The 17,756-nt window shown below is 40.0% G+C and overlaps 1 protein-coding gene across 4 annotated transcripts; it reads right to left on the bottom strand.

The window, feature by feature from the left end:
* Window positions 1-4,079: 4,079 nt before the first annotated feature.
* Window positions 4,080-17,393, bottom strand: ark2n (arkadia (rnf111) N-terminal like PKA signaling regulator 2n). Of its 4 annotated transcripts, none has more exons than XM_085279947.1 (5): window positions 17,170-17,389; window positions 15,447-16,352; window positions 8,445-8,615; window positions 7,896-8,007; window positions 4,080-7,771 (listed from the first exon to the last, which is right to left on the bottom strand). In XM_085279947.1, exons 2-5 carry the CDS (start codon window positions 16,285-16,287, stop codon window positions 7,582-7,584), a joined length of 1,314 nt encoding a protein of 437 aa, XP_085136073.1. In that variant the 5' UTR covers window positions 16,288-16,352; window positions 17,170-17,389; the 3' UTR covers window positions 4,080-7,581. The 4 variants fall into 4 exon arrangements, with proteins under 4 accessions (XP_085136073.1, XP_085136072.1, XP_085136075.1 ...); XM_085279946.1 differs by having other exon boundaries at window positions 15,447-16,355; window positions 17,170-17,388; XM_085279949.1 differs by lacking the exon at window positions 8,445-8,615 and having other exon boundaries at window positions 15,447-16,355; window positions 17,170-17,388.
* Window positions 17,394-17,756: the final 363 nt, after the last annotated feature.

The following is a 17,756-nucleotide window of genomic DNA, read 5'->3' as shown; positions in this document are numbered from 1 at the left end:
AGTGCGGGGTACTTTCGTGGCTGGAACATTTAGATCTGATGGTACCTTATGGCTATAGTTTATCACGGAGCCTGAAATAAACGGAACTTTACCTCACCAGGCTTTACTCAAGTATTTTTTTATGAAAGTTTTGACTTCTGCTTCACTGCATTTATTTGACAGCTTTGGTGACTAATTGCAAATATTTTTCTATTTTGGTCTTCCTTGCCCCCCTCTCCCCTTTTAAAATAGGTTCAAGTTTTCATTACACTATGTTTTCGTTACACTTTTAAAATTGATGTGATACTACAGATAAATACTATACTGGCACAGTTAACAACACCAGTATTACCCAATATATGTATAAATTACAAAAACAGCAGCTGTATCCACAACAATAGTAATCAGCAGTTGCCCCAACTTGTCCCGATTATGCCTTTATATCAGGCATTTTCAATGCAGGACTTGAGATGATTCTGCTATATACATTACCTTCTTTACACGTAAGGCATAAATGTTGCATTGCAATGTAGTAGATTTATCATTTATTTAGTACATTTACATTTTTAAGTTCAAAGTTGCTTTCATGTATTGCAGATAGGGTATACTGAACTGAACAATGCAGGGATTTATATGAGATATGCCCTGAAAAGTATGAAAAGGTTTCTATTCAAAGGATCTAAGAGGATGGCAAGATAGGTGTCAGTGATACTCATAATAAGGAAAATCATATGTACATGGACCATGGGTAAAATAACATTTGAGAGTACAAATGTGATTATATTTAACACTCTGAAGGGTCTTTTCAGTAGCGTTACTCTTGATGCTTCAGGTATAGTTGGCTTAAAAGGGAAGAGAAAATAGCATTATGAAAATTACACTGGATTCAGTACCATACATGTATTGCTGGACTCATAATGGGCAGCTTGCAAAAAATTGATAAGGCAGACACAGTTGTTTGTTTGTTTTTCACTTGCACTTTTCAAACCTTGTCAAAGCCTCTTGCCTATATTACCCAAAAAGCTTAGCAGGTGGCAGTTCATTTAAAGAATCATTCAAAGTTAAGTCAGTAAAAGTGAGAACTTCCAGGGCTGAAAAATTGAGTAAATTTAAAACTGCAAACACCATTAGCTTCAATATGGTACCTTCTTGTAAAAAGAAAAACAAACAAACAACTTACTTTATTGTCCAATTTCATCACATCTGCTTTCAGTGAAATCATGAAAAATGTCAGTCTTCATCAACGCTGAAACAAGTACTGATGGCAGAGAGGAAGGATGTAACTTGCTTTAACAATTAAGGGCCAACAAGGGTGATTTGTGACAGCCAAATATTCACTGCCTGACAAGAAAAACAGCACAGGTTGTCTTACACAAAAGTGAAACAAAAGGTATTTACTGTTTTTGCTTTTTAGATTGGATTGAAGTGCTGTGATTGGTTGGGCCTAACCCTACCTATAGGGCAGCCAATGGTTATGCATATGCAACTGAATTCTCTCATAAACAGAATTGAAAAAAGGAAAGATATATACTTGCATAGATTATTTGCCTTGACCTTTGTCAGACTCGATCATCAGGAAAATGTTGCTGAATGATCTTCTTGATGATCCGATACAGTTCAAGTAATACTTAACTCTTTGAATATTCGTGAATATATGTTGGCCAGATTTGTCATACAGCAGAACTTGTGAAAAAAGGGGCCTGTGTCCCAAAAACCTCACTGCCTGTAGTGTTAAGCCTGAAGGATGAAGGAACAGATGGGCCTGTGGAGGCTGAGGGGGTCACAAAACTCTTAGTCCCATATGTCCTCCAGTTCCCGTCATCTAATGCTTTAAGCCTGCTGTGAAACACAAAGAGCCTTTCACGATGCTTTACTATCACTGCTGCAATCAATTTCACACATCAAAACTGCCACTTTATTCCACACATTTATGTACATTTGAACACAAGCATTTATCAGGATAGCTGGCTGTAGTTGACGTATTAACAGAAGCAGCAGCTGAGCTCTCTTTCAGCAGAACCTGATGTAAAAATTGTGTCCTCACCAGAAATGAGACTTATTTCCACTCTTTATTTTTAGAAAGCCCTCTGGAGGTGGGCAGAGCGAGGACTGAACAAATGAAATGCCATTTTGAAGAAACTGGAGATAACTTGGAACAAAACATGTACAACACAAAAATCCTAAGTGGCATCATTTAGTGTAAAAGGACATCTGCAAGATGAAGCGCAATCATTTCTGGCTTTGAGAGTGAGCCAGCACATTCACTGCTCTGTGAGGCCACCGCTGCCCTGTGAAAATTAGCATACAGCTGATGTTCTGCCCCGAGGGTGGAAAGAGCTGGCTAAAGGGCTTTAGTTTTTCGTTAAAGGGCCCCGCAGACTGCATTGCTCCACTCCCTCATTGTCTTCTTCATGTGAACTCCATATGTCCCCCTAGTGGCAGGTGTTACAGGGTGACCTCTGACCTGGCATGCTACTTTGGTGGGTGAGGATGAACCTGCATTGTTCACAGTCAGGCAGCCGTCTAGACTGCTTGGCCACAGAATAAAATAAACAATGAGACATCTTGTTAAGTGCTATACCTATGGTGGCAGTTATACAGTACTAAGTCTTGTGACACCCTTTAAATATTTTGTTTCCAAGGAGCCAGACGCTTGTAATTTCTTTTAAAAGTGATCTTGAGCAATAGTTCTCCAGGCTTCTGAAGATCTGTTAAAGTGTCCTTGGACATTGTCTGCTTTTTCACTCATTTTCAATCCAGGCCTTGTACGTAACCATTTTGTTTGTTTGTTAAGTCACTTAACACTGACCTATCAATCATTCAAACACAATAAAGGATACTTAACTTGAAGGTTGAACTAGTGTTGTTGTTAAACCAGTTTTGTGGCAGACAACCTAGAAAGAACTTGAAGTTGTAAACACATAAATTGTTCCCATTTCTTTATTTGCATATAGGAAAACTGTCAGCTTGACGTGCGTAAAATTCGATTTCTGCACTAACAAGGCCATTTCCGAAAAGATATTAGCTTAAAACTTGGCAGATCTTGGTGTGGTGTGCAGTGTCTCCCTAAAACAAATTGAGGAAGCTCGACAAGTGGAGTACAAAAGAAGAAGCATCAGGGCTAAAAAAAAAATCTACAGCAGATGAGCAGCATCTGAAAGTCATGTCCTTTAGAAGTAAGATGGAGAGATTCATCTGGGCCTTCACTTCATCCATCTAATGTTCACTGAATCATAAATGGTCTTAATGGGGTCGCTATCAAGGAGTTATTCTTAAGGAAGAGAAACAGGCAGAAAGGTATGTTGAGGTATGCCAAATTACACAAGAACTGGACTGAAAACCAGTGGCAACACGTCTTATTATCATGAATATGTACCAAGGACGTCAGGGTAGAGGTACAGCAGTGAGTGTCAACAGTCATCTGTAAAACACAATGGAGTCATGGATTGGCCTCCCCAGAGCTTGGACCTCAAAATTATTGAAGCAGTGTGTGATCATCTTGACTGAGAGCAGAACAAAAGGCAGCCAACGTCCAAAGAGAGCTTTGAATGTTCTTTAAGAAGCCTGGAGAAGGATTCCTGGCTGTGTCGAAATATAAAGGCGGCCATACCAAATATTAATTTCAAGCTATTAGAACTGTACGAACTATTTGTCTTATATACTGTGTTTCATGTGTGCACGTTTCAGTAACTCACTTATATTGTTCCCTCTTACCTTATAGTTATATTTCATGATGAAAATGTAAAAGGAATGAGGGTTGGCTCGAGACTTGTGCACAGGACTCGACAGATAAGAACACTCAAACAACACTCACAGTAAGCAAGAATTCAGATCAGTCTTGTAATGACATGATTTAACATTTTTAGGGTGAACTGTTAAAAGTGAAATTCAAATCGCACTTTATGCTAAAGTTGTAAACATACCTGAAAGGCTGAAACGTGTCACCATCCTCGTCTCAGATTAATTACACCACTTTGGTCTGCCAGAAAAGGCAAAAATCTGTGACTGGTGTCAAAATCTTGACACCAGTCACAGCACACGAGCAAAAACTGCAAATATATGCTTGTAAAACACAGAAATAAATGACTTGACAAGAGCTCATTAAATAACGGTCCGTTTATTTAGTTTTAAAATAGTTTCTTTTTGTTCTACAGACATAATTTCAAGGAAGTCAGGGACTTGCAGAAGCAACAAAATAAACACTTCTGTTAAGTTAAAATACTGACAGCAAAACGGAGCAAAAACAGAAGAGTGAGGCTGAAATACCGGCAATCACGATAACATCGGAGATGAGGATGAAAGATGCCACCAAACATGCTATGTGCAACCAGCATCACTGCCGTGGATTCTACCACACTTATATCACTAAAGACACAAGTGATGCCTCGCTAGCATTTCATAATAGTCCCACAGAAAAACAGCAAAATGGTTTTTGCAAGCTGAAGTGTTGTGGTACAGAGTTCTTACAGTGGTAGATGTATATAACAGAAAAAACTGGCCAAGTAAAACCAAATATATATTCAACAATATATTCAATTTGTAACTATATTCGATCTTTTCACAGCAAATTCACTGACTTCCAAATGAAGAGATTCAGATTCACATAGTAAATTTCTAAGAATAAATTGGGAAATAAACTGAGAACATAAGCTCCATATAGACTTTGGTTTAGATCGTTCAAATTTTATCTTTCTGTGACCAGCAGAAGTTAAAATAAATCTATAATTATCAAGCGTCACTTAGGAAAGTGTATGTTATTAAATATGCAATTACAAGAAATGTGTTAAAATAGCCTGTAAAGCTATTGATTACATTTTTTTTAGCCAGCGTGGCTGCAGTACTGCATGAAGACAAAAGAAGACAGCAGGAAAGAGAGCAAGCAGGCCCTGAGGATCAGGGTTGAAAAACAAAAACAGAAAACAGTTTATACAATAATCATCTCATCTATAAATGCCCCATAACTCACACATTGGGCATAAACTCAACATCACTTTTACTCTTTTTCTATAGATATATATGTATAGATATATGTGTGTTTGTGAAATTAACATCTATTATTAAAATATTTATTGTTGCGATAGCAAAATCCGCTGCTTTGTAAGGTAAAAGAATAAGCTTTAAACCTTTCTAAAAGGAAATAGTGCACATTTCAAGGCATTCAGGCCATCTTGCTTTGCAGTATTCATTGGAAGATACAGTTCCTCAGTTATTATAAAGGGGTCCCCAGAGATTTAAAGGAGTTTGCATCCATTCAAGGTAAGCATGCAAACAATAAGTACAACCAGCCAGCACGGCAAGGACATACATTCACTGATAATTAAAGTCGCCCTTGGACACTCAGACACTGTAACAAAAGTGTGGCTTCCAATGCATCTTTGAAAACAAAAACAGCACTGTCGTAGTGTTTTGTAGCTTGGACTTTTTTTTTTTTTTTTTTGCTTATTTTCTTCCCAGGCTTCAAATCACAGGTGTGCAATTAATTTCCCCCAGGTGTCACATGACAAACTTGAATTCTTGTGGAGGGCCCAAAAAACAAGACACCCCTAACCAAAAATAAAAAGTTTTATTGTTCCTGTATTATAGTGGCAACAAACAAAAACTGAAATTTTAAATGAAGTGACTTCTTCAGAAATGTTTATTGGCATTCTGGTGATGAGTAAACATTAGATGAGAAGATCGATAACCTGACTGTGTGAAGCTAGCGGCCAGTTAGCTATGTAGAAAGAATAGAGACCAAGGAAACTGCAAGCATGCTCGTGTCCATCTACTTGACCTATTTATTTCTGACCATACTAAAGGTGGAGAAACCAACTCCCAAGTGTCTTAAACCTGTATTCTTTTTAACAGCCGGCAGCAGGTGACTCCTCTGGCTGCAAAAAGACTTCTGGTTGTGCGCGAGCCTATCGGAAAACAGCCGTTAACCTGCTTGCTCTGTAATCTCACTGAACACTTCCCTGATGACTTCATGGGCTCCATCACTAGTTTCAGGTCATACAGAATGAAACATGAAGCTCATTTTGTAATTTATGGTTTACATAAGGAGTATAAAAGGAGGATAAATGTTAATGACTCGTCAGTCAAAGACCAATGTGTACGCAGTGTCCGGGGTTTCACACTACAGCATGTAAAAAAAAATTTCTTTTATTTTTTAACTACTCATACTGATATACCATGTGTTAACTAGTAAATGCAAAGGAACTAGTATGTGGCTCTTGGAGAGAGTGTTTCCCTGATTTCTGTCGAGCGAATATAAATGGACTGCAGTCTTAGTTTTTATGTTTTGTCACCCACCTAAAACACCCATCACACAAACATGCATCCAGCACTATCACACAAACAGTCAGATGCAGATTACACATTAATGGGAAGATTCTGGAGTTCAAAATTTTGACCCTTTTGACATGTGGCTAGATGGAGCTAGGAAATCAAAAAACCCGACTCTCCAATTATGGGATGCCTCACTCTCTGTGTGGCTCTGAAGATTAAAGGTCTTCTACTGATTGGAAGATCAGTGATCCAATCCCTGGCTCTTCTTCATGTCGAAGGATCCTTGGGCAAGATATTGAACCCCGAGTTCCCATTAATGCATGCATGTGCGAGTGCTTAGGCATGGACAGAAAAAAAGTGCTTGTATGAATGTGGGTGAAGGGAAAAGAGCGATAAATACAGTCCATTTACCACTCTACCTCAAGAACCACATCCACCTAGCTCTAAACTGCTTTATTTTTTTTAAATAGATTTCTGTTACCAGTCTTCTCATCTAACTCTCTAAAAATAGTGAAAGTTTCCCTAAATATCCGATACTTCTTTTCAAATGAAGCAAAGCACTCACTGACAGCATCAGAGCATGGGTTGTACACCGTATAGTAAAACAATCTATAAAGGCAGACGGATCTAAATGCAAGTCCAGTGGCAAGACCTTTGAAAATGGGGGGGAAAAAATAGAAAATTACCCTTGACAGATACAAAGTAAACTTTGTCATTTATCTATGGTCTACTACTGTACAACAGAAAGTGTACAAGCTGCCATTCTGTTCTGACCTAAAGTGGCTGCAGATTAAAAAAAAAAAAAAAAGCCAAATCAATTCTGAAAACATTTCATTCAAAGTCTGTAGTGAAGCAGGTTCACAGCCATCTCATGATACTGACCTGCTCTAAAGCAGCAACTTGAAATGTTCACTATACGGCTTGCAAGCACATGACACACTGCCTATATCTGGTATTGAAGGGTAACTGAGGTATTAAATGAAGGGAAGATATTGCTATCATTACCAGATAAATCATTCTTGTACATTTCCACCTTCACTTGAGGTGCTGTGCCATTTAGATGCAGCTAAAATTCATAGCTGACAAGCAAAGGTTCAGGGAATCACACCAGTTGAATGGCTTTGATACATGATTGTTCAACAGTAAAGTTAAAAACAAAAGAGTGCTTTGGAGCAGGAAGAGCCCACAAGCGGTTACAGGCGAGGCCACAACTCTAGATTCAGTTTAGCTTTAACGTGGAGGACAGGCAAGATGGATGAGGAGCAGTTGGGAGGAAGAGGTGTGTAGGGAAAAAAAAGTCTTCAGTGTATACGTTGGGTTTTTTTTTTTTTTTTATTAAAGTAGGTATTTGTGTCCGCCGTCCTCGTCCAGCGTGAGGTCCACCACTTCAGGAGGGGACACCCAGTTGGGCTGAGGGGAAACAGTAGTCCAGAGCTGTGATTGATTTGTGCTGTTTAACTGCTCTCCTGAGTTCTCTTTCCAGGAGGACAAACTCTTTATGACCCCCCCGCAAGGATGGGCGCATCTAGATTTGAAAAGGAAAGAAAAAAAAGAAGTAAAAAAAAAAAAAAAAAAGTAAAAAGTTGAATTCAGTGGAGGGGTGGGCAGTAACAGTAGAATTTTACAGTTTCCCCACTGAAAGTCTTTACCGTGCTTTTTCTTGCACTCCGACTATTTCCACCTCACTGTCAGAGGAAACAATGTTAATCTGGCCCTTGTGCTGAGAGCTCTCCTTGTGCGACAGCTCTGCCTCCATGTGGCCTGAAACAAATGTAGAGGAACACAGTCATGCTTTGTGAGGAGGGCCGAAGCAGTAGAGCGCTTCAGACCTCGCTGACACGTGAAGACAGCAGCTGCTTTGACACAGACACACAAAAAACACAAACCCCAACACAAAACAGAGATGAAGCTGACAGTGGTGTTTGTAAAACTGACTGGACAGCATGGAGTGACACATTAGATGGCTGCCTTTATATTCATGTTCTGTCGGCTGCAAAAAAGGTCAAGACTTTTAGTAACATCAAATGCCAGCTGGCGGTGTGTGGGATAAAGAGTGCTTCAAAAGTGTCTTGCTGAGATTAATAAGACCGCCTCCTGCCACACGGCACATTTCAGCTTACTGATGACAACCCATGCCTTTAAAATGTCCTGCCTTCACTGAGAGGATTGGAATTTATTATACCGGGTTTGTAACTGACCTGAGGTAGAGCTCAGAGCTCTTATACACCCAGAGTGAGCTGCCATATCCTGGCCTCTGTGTGTTTTTAGCTCATGCTTTATCACCGTGGGCCGGACTGCCTCCACATTCATACTCTCGTGGTTAGAATCAGTGTCTGAAATATCATAGTGACCCACTACTGGAGGCCCGTCTGCAGAGAACAAAGAAAACACTTCATTATTCAAATCATGCCTGGGAATAGTGCGACTTCTGTTTGAATGAGAGACTGGACACTGCTTCCACAGACCCGCTAAGTCTTAGCATCTACAATAGACACAAGAAAACCCCCATTGGTCCCCTGAAGTAAAGGTCTACATTAACTCTAAAATAAAACAATGCATTATACTCTTATAAATGATGGTTGTATTTGAAGCACATCAACAAACCTTTTGTTCTTTCCATTTATTGCTTTTTAAAATAACAGCCATTCACATAAAAACTACACTCGAGTACAGTCGTTACAAAACACATTTCAAAATAATCTTACTCAGTGAATGAAATGTAGTGGGGATAGTCAAAAAAACTAAACAAAACAAAGCCAAACAACAGGAGTGTAACTAGAAGAGCGGGAGCACATAATTGTTCTACCCTGTAAAAAGGAGTCCCTGGGAAAGAGAGAGAGAGACACACAGACACAGACAGACACACACTCTGCTATCCAGACATCTGTGGGTGTGTGAGAGGGGTTTTGTCTGGACAGCATGTACTGTGAGAGAACACTGCCTATGAATAGCTGATATAGGTAGATACTAGGGTTACCAAAGAAACCAAGCACATGCCAATATAAAGGCCATGTATTAGAGATAGAAAAGCACTAATGTAGACCAGGTTAGTGTCTTTGGTAAACAATGGACTGTCCTTGCTGTTGTTTTTAATGCACATTTTGATTTCATGCACAGGCTCTCGTTACTGTGCTGACAAAACTGTTGATTTAAAAGTCATTCTAGTTTTAAGGAGTACAGGAGAGCTGACGCTGGATCTATTTAAATCCGTAATGGCAAAGGAACGCTTTACAAAACAAGCAATCTTCACACAACATGAAACCGTTAGGTCAAGGGAAAACAAGGAAAAAAAATATAGAGATAAAATGTCCCGTCAGTCACCGTTTATCAGCATAAGGAAAAGCTATAGCTTGCACACGTGCTGCTGATGTAAACTAATTTGGCCTTGCACATTCTATATACTAATATACTCGCATGCAAACAGGTGGGGGAAACACGTCGCTTAGCTTTAGGCTCTGTAAAAATGACAGTCATAGGGCTACATATACACATATAGAGAACACTTTTGAACATCTTAACTTTAAATATGATCAGGCCAAAGATTCCTTCATCAGTCTCTGTGATGGTTGTTAGCAGTATTTAGAAATAAGACCCAAATGGTCATCTACATCAGTGAAAACAGTGTGGGGGGGGAGGGGGGTTCAAGGAGGATTGTTTCCTCCCCCCTTTCAAAGACCACAGGATGTGAACCAGAAGGCCACTTGATCACATAGATCTCACTTTTTCTTTTCTTTTTTTAATTAGAAAAAAATCCGTAAACATTGCCATGCACCATACTGCAGCTGTATTACTGCTCTATATCTGCACGTTTGATGCCTGGGTTTTCAGTTTAAAGTCAAGATGCGAATACGCAGTGCCTGGTGGGGACACTGGATAAACTGGCAGACCAGTGCAAACAAAATTGAAGTAGACAAATACCCATTACTATAATATGACTGAAGATTTGAGGCCAATGCAGCCAATAGCCACAACAAAAGAACCCATGCCTTATATGATGTTATAAAATCTACACCTAAGCTACTAAAATAACCACAAGTTTTCTTTTCCAGATTCCTCAATCACTCGTTTCATGTTACTGCGCAAATGCAGTGCCAGCAGCAAATGTAACAGAAAGGCCTTTATTTAAAAATGTAAACACGTCTAATCCTTAATATAGATTTTTAAAAAAGCAAGAAATTGTGTGTGTTAGTATATTGTGTTTATATTTATAGGCATATCTATGTTTAAATGTTCTGTTAGTAAAGCTATGCCACCAAAATAAAGGTTGTCACAAGATTTTCCTGAACTGTTTACAAGCAAAGTGCAAACAGTTCAAGACAAACGGGGGGTATGCAGTGGTAAACCTGATTCTTAAGGAAACAGCACTATAATGCTTTACCCATCATGAGTTCAGAATGACAAGGCACATGCTATTACACAGCAGCACCCCACTTAACACTGCAATGATGGCTACCCATCATTATAGTTCATATGCTGAATGAAAGAAATAAAACAGTTACTCTGTATGTGTCAAAGAGGGTATTCAGCTGGTGCTGAAAAAAACGAAAGAAAGAAAGCAAAGCAATACAATAAGAGCCCTGACTCAGTCTATTGAGAAGCCATGTTTCCGTGTCACAGATGCTGCAGAAATCAAATAGGTGAGTTGAATTTTTCTCAGTGTCAAATCTCACAGTGATTCAGTGCCAGCACACATGCTGAGCCTCAGGGGCCCGTGCTACTAAGCAGGATTCCAAGCTAGTTTCAGGTTTTCAGGGTTCCCCCGCTTCCAAATTCAGTTCCTTCTGCGGGTACACTGCCACATTAGACCACACCAAAATACACGACCTCCTGAGTAGGTCATGTTCAACATAACAGATGAACGTATATAAAGCACCAACTACTGACCAATTGGTTGTCTTTTGTGAAGATCCTTTGGGCTGTACAGCACATGTACTGAGTGGGTTTTATTTCACTTATGCCTGTGAGCATTTGAGCCCATTTCTTCTTTCCATATGTCAAGACTCTTTAACTGATTAAATTCCAGTGCTTAGACCTTATAAAATTTGCAAGAATTTAAAAAAATATTTTACCCGATGTCATTCGATTTAACATTACCCGGGTTGTAGCTGAAACAACAGAGCTAAAATTATCTAAATAAACAACCACAGGTAACACATGAATTTGAAGAAATACATCATTGTAATTCAAGTTATATTTTCTTGTTTGTCAGTGATGGAGCATCATCACTAATGGGCCTTTTAGTAAATTGCACATTCACACAAAATGCAATTTTATGCCAATTTTTCCTCCTGGCTTTTTGCCTGGATTACATTTTTAATTTTCTTCATATCAGGATTACTGTTTGTTCTGACTTTAAGTGGCTATAGTCCCATAGTCTTTGCAGTTGGTCATCTGGTGCCACCATTACACATGTTATGCGAAAATGCTCATAGCTGGGTTTAATTAAAACAAACAAACAAACAAACAAACAAAAAAAAAGAACCCAACCGATTACCAGACTCCATGTGACTGTGTTTGTTAGGCTTAACAAAGCCATATAAAGAAGACATGTTAAACCTGCTTCATAGCACGGGCCCCTGGTCTGCACAGAGTCAAGTTCAAATGACCAGTTCAGGCCCAGCTGCTGCTGCTGGTGGTGTTTCTGTTTAGTGCCCTCACATCCTTGAACGGGTATACCCCATTGCTTTCTGCCTTAACTATCTCTACACTTGCCGAGATCAAAGTAAGAAACTGCGAGGGGTGAAGCAGAAGTGAAATCTAAACATTCAAGAGACCAGGGTCTGGAACACCTAGATTTCCATTCTGAGTGACAACTTCAGGGTGGATGTTGTTGTTGTTGTTTATAGGGGTGTGGGTGAGACTGTTGTTCTCTCGTGCCAACATGTAGGCAGCCATAGTCTCTGCAGACTCTGAAGATGGCAAAAATGAGCTTGGGGGGGAAGGCCGTGCCCCCTGTGAGGCCTGCTGCTGCCCTTCTGGGCCGTCACTCGAGCGCTTGGAAGAATCGTTGTCCGAGTCGAGGTGTGCAAGCTTTTCCATCCAGACGCGGAAGCGCTCCTCGGTCTGACGCTGCATCACAGCAAAGCGCGTCATGGCCTCCTCCAGAACGCTGCCGATGCCGTTCCTGTCCCACGAGCCGCTGTCCAGTAACCCATGAATCTGGGATCCCACTCTGGATCTCTCCGAAGCACGTCTGAAGCCAGCTTTAAAGACATTGAGGCCAAGCCATAAGAAAATACAGTAGCACTTTCATGCTTCGGAGGTGGACTTTTGCATTACAGAGAAAATGACAGTTTGTTTCAGGTAACGTGCAGATCGACTCTTTTCATGCTGATGGACTACATCATGCAGTTGTAGCACTCAAATCTGTGTGCGGGATGTAAAAAATGGCTGAAAACATTTCATGTCCTACAGATCCCTGAAGGAAGATAATTGGTGGTCTGAGGGTGACTGATCGAGTGATTTGGAAAAGGTTTAAGATTTTAAAGTAAATGCAACAACCCAAAGCAAAATAACTTCAAATCTGAGCTGCAAAAGCAACAGACATAACTAAGAGATAGACTTTATATAAACCAAAGTACCTTTACTAATACAAAAACAATTTATTACGGATCATCTATGAAACACAAGAAACTAAAATTTGATTTTAATGTAAAAATGCTACGGTAATAAAATACATCAAGCTATACGCTAAAGAACACAATCATGATCAAAAGATTATCCAACAGTAAACCGAGTGCTTCTCTTCCGTTGGGAGACCTTTAAACACCAGCCTGATAGGAGCTACTTCTGGAGAATTCAACTCACCCAAAAGATTTCTACAACATGTAAGCAAACTCACGGGGTCTAACGTGCATGCAAGCGTTACAATCAGCGTTTGCCAATGAGTGTTTATTCCAGGTAGACACCTCTGGCCCACAGATTCGCAAAAAGCCATTCTCAATTAGATTTGTATATATTTGTATGCATTTACACTTTCAACAGGATGACAAGAACTCACGGGCTCATCTAAGGTGTTGCAAAATCATTTAAAGTATAGGAAAGCACCCAACTACATTTCTGACATGATTCACTGTAGGAGGAGTGAAGTGTGTGATGGGTCAGGACAAAAAGAATATTGAAACATTAAGGAATATTTAGTAAGGACAGAAATGCAGGAAATGCAATACTAAATGCCCAGCAGTTTTCATGTGAATGAAATACTTGCTAAACTCCCTCTAACAAAACAGACTAATTACTTATGAGGTTAGGCAATCTAGTGAAACACAACATTAGATATTGGATTTTATGTCCTTACTCATGTATAAGCCAGTATTTCTACAGCTTACTGACACCAGCAGTGACTGCAGAGTCTTGCAACTCAGTGAGATCATAGTATGTCTATTTAGAGCAAAGGCTGTGTATATTAATGGCTGACTTGTTGAACTGCAGAACTCACAGTAATGGTTACATTAACTCAACTCTTTTTTTTACCACTCTGAGCTGGACAATGTTGATTAGACTCCCATAGCAAATCATCAGTAAGAAAGAGTTTCATGACAATGTTTAAGTCTCTTTCAGACATGGGATATGTCAGATTGCTTGCTTTACCATTCTGTTCCAGTCCTGGTTATCACTCATAAGACCCTTTTCCATCAATACCTACTCAGATCGACTCGGATCGACTGGTTTTCCATTACAATTTAGTACCTCCTAATGTGTGTGTGAACGACGCGATTAATATGTGACATGAACGCTACAACAAAGGTGGACGCCGAGGCAAAAATATACCTGCTACTCTGTCTGTGGCTTTTCGCCAGACTCAGGGACCACGGTTTTTTGTAGCCATTGTGATGCTACTGACCAGCTAATCAGTGGCATGCAGTCTGACGGCATCACATTTTAGTACCTGCTCGGATCACTGGAACCCCGGCTGAGCAAGTACGAAAAAGTACCAGGTACCAGGCAGGTACTATGACCTAACAGAAAACTCTGAAAACTGTGGCGAAACGTGCCGAGTCGATCCAAGTAGGTACTAATCGAAAAGGGGCTTTATATTGTTAATTATATTATTAATGTTGCTTAGTTGTTTAAAGCTTCATTGATATAACAGTGATGGGGAGAGCCATGGTATGTGTGTCTTATTTGCAGGATTTCTCCAGCCAATCAAAAAAAAAAAAAGAAAAGAAAAAAAAAAAGCTTCCAAAGAGGTTTTGACCTACCACCAAAGAACCAAAGAAGAACAATCAGGTGATGAATCTATATTGAGACCATTTTTTAATGATCTTTAATTTACTTTAAGCTTTAAATATAATTTTATATACACTGTTGGTTTATAAAGTGCCAAACAAAGTGACAAGGATACTTTCAACTCTGAAGAAGTGTAATCTCCTTTTTTGAAGACTTTGTTTCCTCCTTCATCATCACAAGGACCAGGTTCTGTATGTGTGAGTGTTTGCTGTAGCAGCTCCCAAATACAGCATATAGACTGTGTGAGAGCAAATGAGCTTTATTCTGGGTTGGAAAAAGTGAAAATTCTTCATCATGGATGTCTTACCAAGACAAATGCTAAGAGAGATGTGCAAAGTTGCAATTTCATTAATGCAACTGCATATATTTTAGACTTGTGTCATACTGACAGTGATATGCAAATGCAGGTTGAACCTACAGCAGCTTCAGCCTGTAAGAGTGACGCTCTGTTGAGACTTCTAGATAAAACTGAACAGAATGATTGTCCAGCCAATGCATTCTAAGATGATGTCTGTCTGACTAAAAACGGTACATGTCTGAAAGGGGTAATGCTGTATTATGACTAGGTGCTGGTCCTCTAAACATATACTGTATACATCTAAAGACAACTTGAATGAATATAGACATGGATGGGAAAATAACTAAGGAAAAAAATGACAAAACAAACAAAGCAGCCCTGTTATTGATTTGATGTTAGGAAGGATTTGTACAGTTGTTGTATCAGTTTAATGATTTGGTTGACAATTTTTTTTTAACTCATGCAGGCAGACTCTTATGTCTAACTGATCAGTAGTCAATACTTTCTTATGTTGTAAACCAGTACTAGTCTGCAATGTGAGTCACTTCAAACTTTCAGCAAATTTATTGACCATTTTTTAAACTTTTTATATGAAATACTAAGTGGCTGCTAGTGGACAGTGATGGTAGTAGTACTGAGCTCTTAAGCATGCGTTGTAAACATCGGTTATTACCTGGAATATCTGTCTTGATTGTCTTGCTACCCCCTGAGGTGTCATCATCCTCATCCTCGGAGGAGCTGGTGCTGGAGTCACAAGTGAGCTCGCTGTCACTTGTACTGCTGTCCTGCAGCAGGTTGTACTTCTTCCGTGCTGCTGCCTCTCGTTTTTGCCTCAGCAGGCGCATTCGCTCCTTGTGTTTCTGACTGCGGTGACCTTTCACTTTTGAAAACTTGCCATTGGTTTGTTTTTCCTGGCCTCCTGCGGCTGCTATCATGGTGGGCTGGCAGCGGTTCTTCTTTGCAGCCATTGTATTTGGAGGCACCTCACTCTCTGAACGTGACCGTCGAGACTTCCTTCCCCCTGCAACTGTGGCAGATGCTTGCATTCCTCCTGCCTGCCCAGGATCACCTGTAGCTTCCATGCTGCCCTCTTCCTCTTCTCCTATGGGAGGAGCAGCACCTTCTTCCCCTGAGGAGAGTGTATCAGAGTCAGCCAGGTGGCCACTGGATGAAGGCGAGAGCATGCAGGGGTTCGAGGAGTCACTCTCGTAGATATGACGAGACACGGGTTTGTCACTTCCTGTTGAGGCATGCTGAGACTCTGGTGAGTCTCTGCGAAGCTCCTTCATCAAGCATGGCATGGACAGGAGACTCTGCTCACCTTCTGTATTCAAGGGGCTGTCCGCCTCCTTTTCCCTTGGGGGCGAACTGGTACTGGTAGTGGTTTCTGTTTTCAGATGCTCATCCTGCTCTGCTTGAACAGAAGCTGTGGCTGATTGAGCTTCATCAAGGCACTCTGAGGGGCACTCAGCATCTACAAATTCTTCTGCCTTTTCTGAGTCAGCCATCTTCATGCTAGTTGAGCCCAGCGGCCAAAGGTCCAACAAGCATGGACCAATGTCCCTGGACAGGACCTCACCTGCTGGAGGAAACGAAGCATCACAAACTTTAGTTAAACAATCTAAACAAACTTGAAAGACAATAACAATTGTTTTTAAACCTTAATTCTTTTAAACAAAACAATTACTTTTACAAAAGAATTATATGAAAAAAAACACAACTTAAAATAAATATCTTGCATGACACATAAATTCTTTACTACAATATTTATTTGGAAATATTTAGGAGACTGAATAATTAACAATTATTACTATAACCGTAAAGTTCTTAAATCAAAGCTATACCCTATACTAAAATAAATAAAAGTGGAATATTATAGTTTACTACTTCTTCCTTTCTAATCCAATTACTGCTTTAAGTATAAAAGCACACAGACACGTTAAATGTCGGACAATATTTGGCCAGAATATGTTTTTAACGGTATTACTAGAAGGTGCTAAGCATCTGCTTTAGTTTTAGATTTCACAGACAGCGAAAACGACCCTTTTAAACAAAGGTTTAAACCCATTAAAGTACCCGTGTAAACTACAGGATGTTTATTTGTTCCCGGATAAATTACTTCAGTTAGTTGTGTCAAGGGCTAGCTGGAACTAGCACACCCTTTTAGCTGCACAGTGAAGCTAACCTCGGTCATAACCTTAAGATTCCCAAACTTGGCGACAGGCAGACGTGGAAAAAATATTCACGTTGCAAGATAGCGGCCTATCATTAGCCTAAAAATGGAAGCGCTACGAATCCAGCCAGAGCTGTAACAAGCAGGATAATGTCAGCAGCTATCAGTCAAAAGCGATAACCAACTTAGCCTTTAAAATAGCACTCGGCTAGTTACAACTTACCGCAGTTACTTATATTCTTCTTTTCCAAGTGTCACACTCGACATCTTCAGTAACGTGCAACCTCTCTGATATGTGATATGTAAACTGTGCACCGCTGAATGCACTTGACTTATTTACAACTTGGAAGAATTTGAATGTGTTTTGACGCAGAAGACTCGCAGCTCCGCGAGCCCTGTTTAGCAGTTAGCTGTATGTTTTTTTTTAAAATGTCTCCATCGCTCACAAAGCTACGTGCGCCACTTCCGGTATGCGCTACTTAGACGAGCGCCCCCTATTGTTCGGAAATCAGCACTTCTTCTTCTATCGGCTTCTTTCCCCAAAGGGGGTCGCCACAGCGGATCATCTGCCTCCATCTTACACTATTCCGAGCACCATCTCTGTCACCCCCACCCCTCGCCCTCTTTCTCTCTCTTTCCATATATCCGCATTATTCCTTAGGTTAATGATCTGTGGAGGAGTAAGCCACATGTATGTTAAAGTGTTCGCAGAAAGGAAACTGTTATATGTCATAAAAATGGCCTTCATATATTTATGTATATGTATATATGTGTTTTTGTTTTGTTTTTTTGTTTTTTTTTGTGTTTTGT

This window comes from Mchenga conophoros, linkage group LG7 (genome assembly GCF_057382185.1).
Source record: "Mchenga conophoros isolate Kocher_MC1m ecotype Shallow Benthic linkage group LG7, M_conophoros_male_GT1.1, whole genome shotgun sequence".
NCBI classification, from domain to species: domain Eukaryota; kingdom Metazoa; phylum Chordata; class Actinopteri; order Cichliformes; family Cichlidae; genus Mchenga; species Mchenga conophoros.
The sequence above is the reverse complement of the archived record's forward strand: the minus strand, read 5'-3'. Positions and strand labels throughout refer to the sequence as shown.

Coding starts and splice junctions, on each gene's coding strand:
- ark2n (XM_085279947.1), bottom strand. CDS start 16,287: ATGAAGATGGCTGACTCAGAAAAGGCAGAAGAATTTGTAGATGCTGAG. Junction 8,616..15,446: donor AATCAAGACAGATATTCCAG/GTAATAACCGAT, acceptor TGTTCTCTGCAG/ACGGGCCTCCAGTAGTGGGT. Junction 8,008..8,444: donor AGCTCTGAGCTCTACCTCAG/GTCAGTTACAAA, acceptor CATTTGTTTCAG/GCCACATGGAGGCAGAGCTG.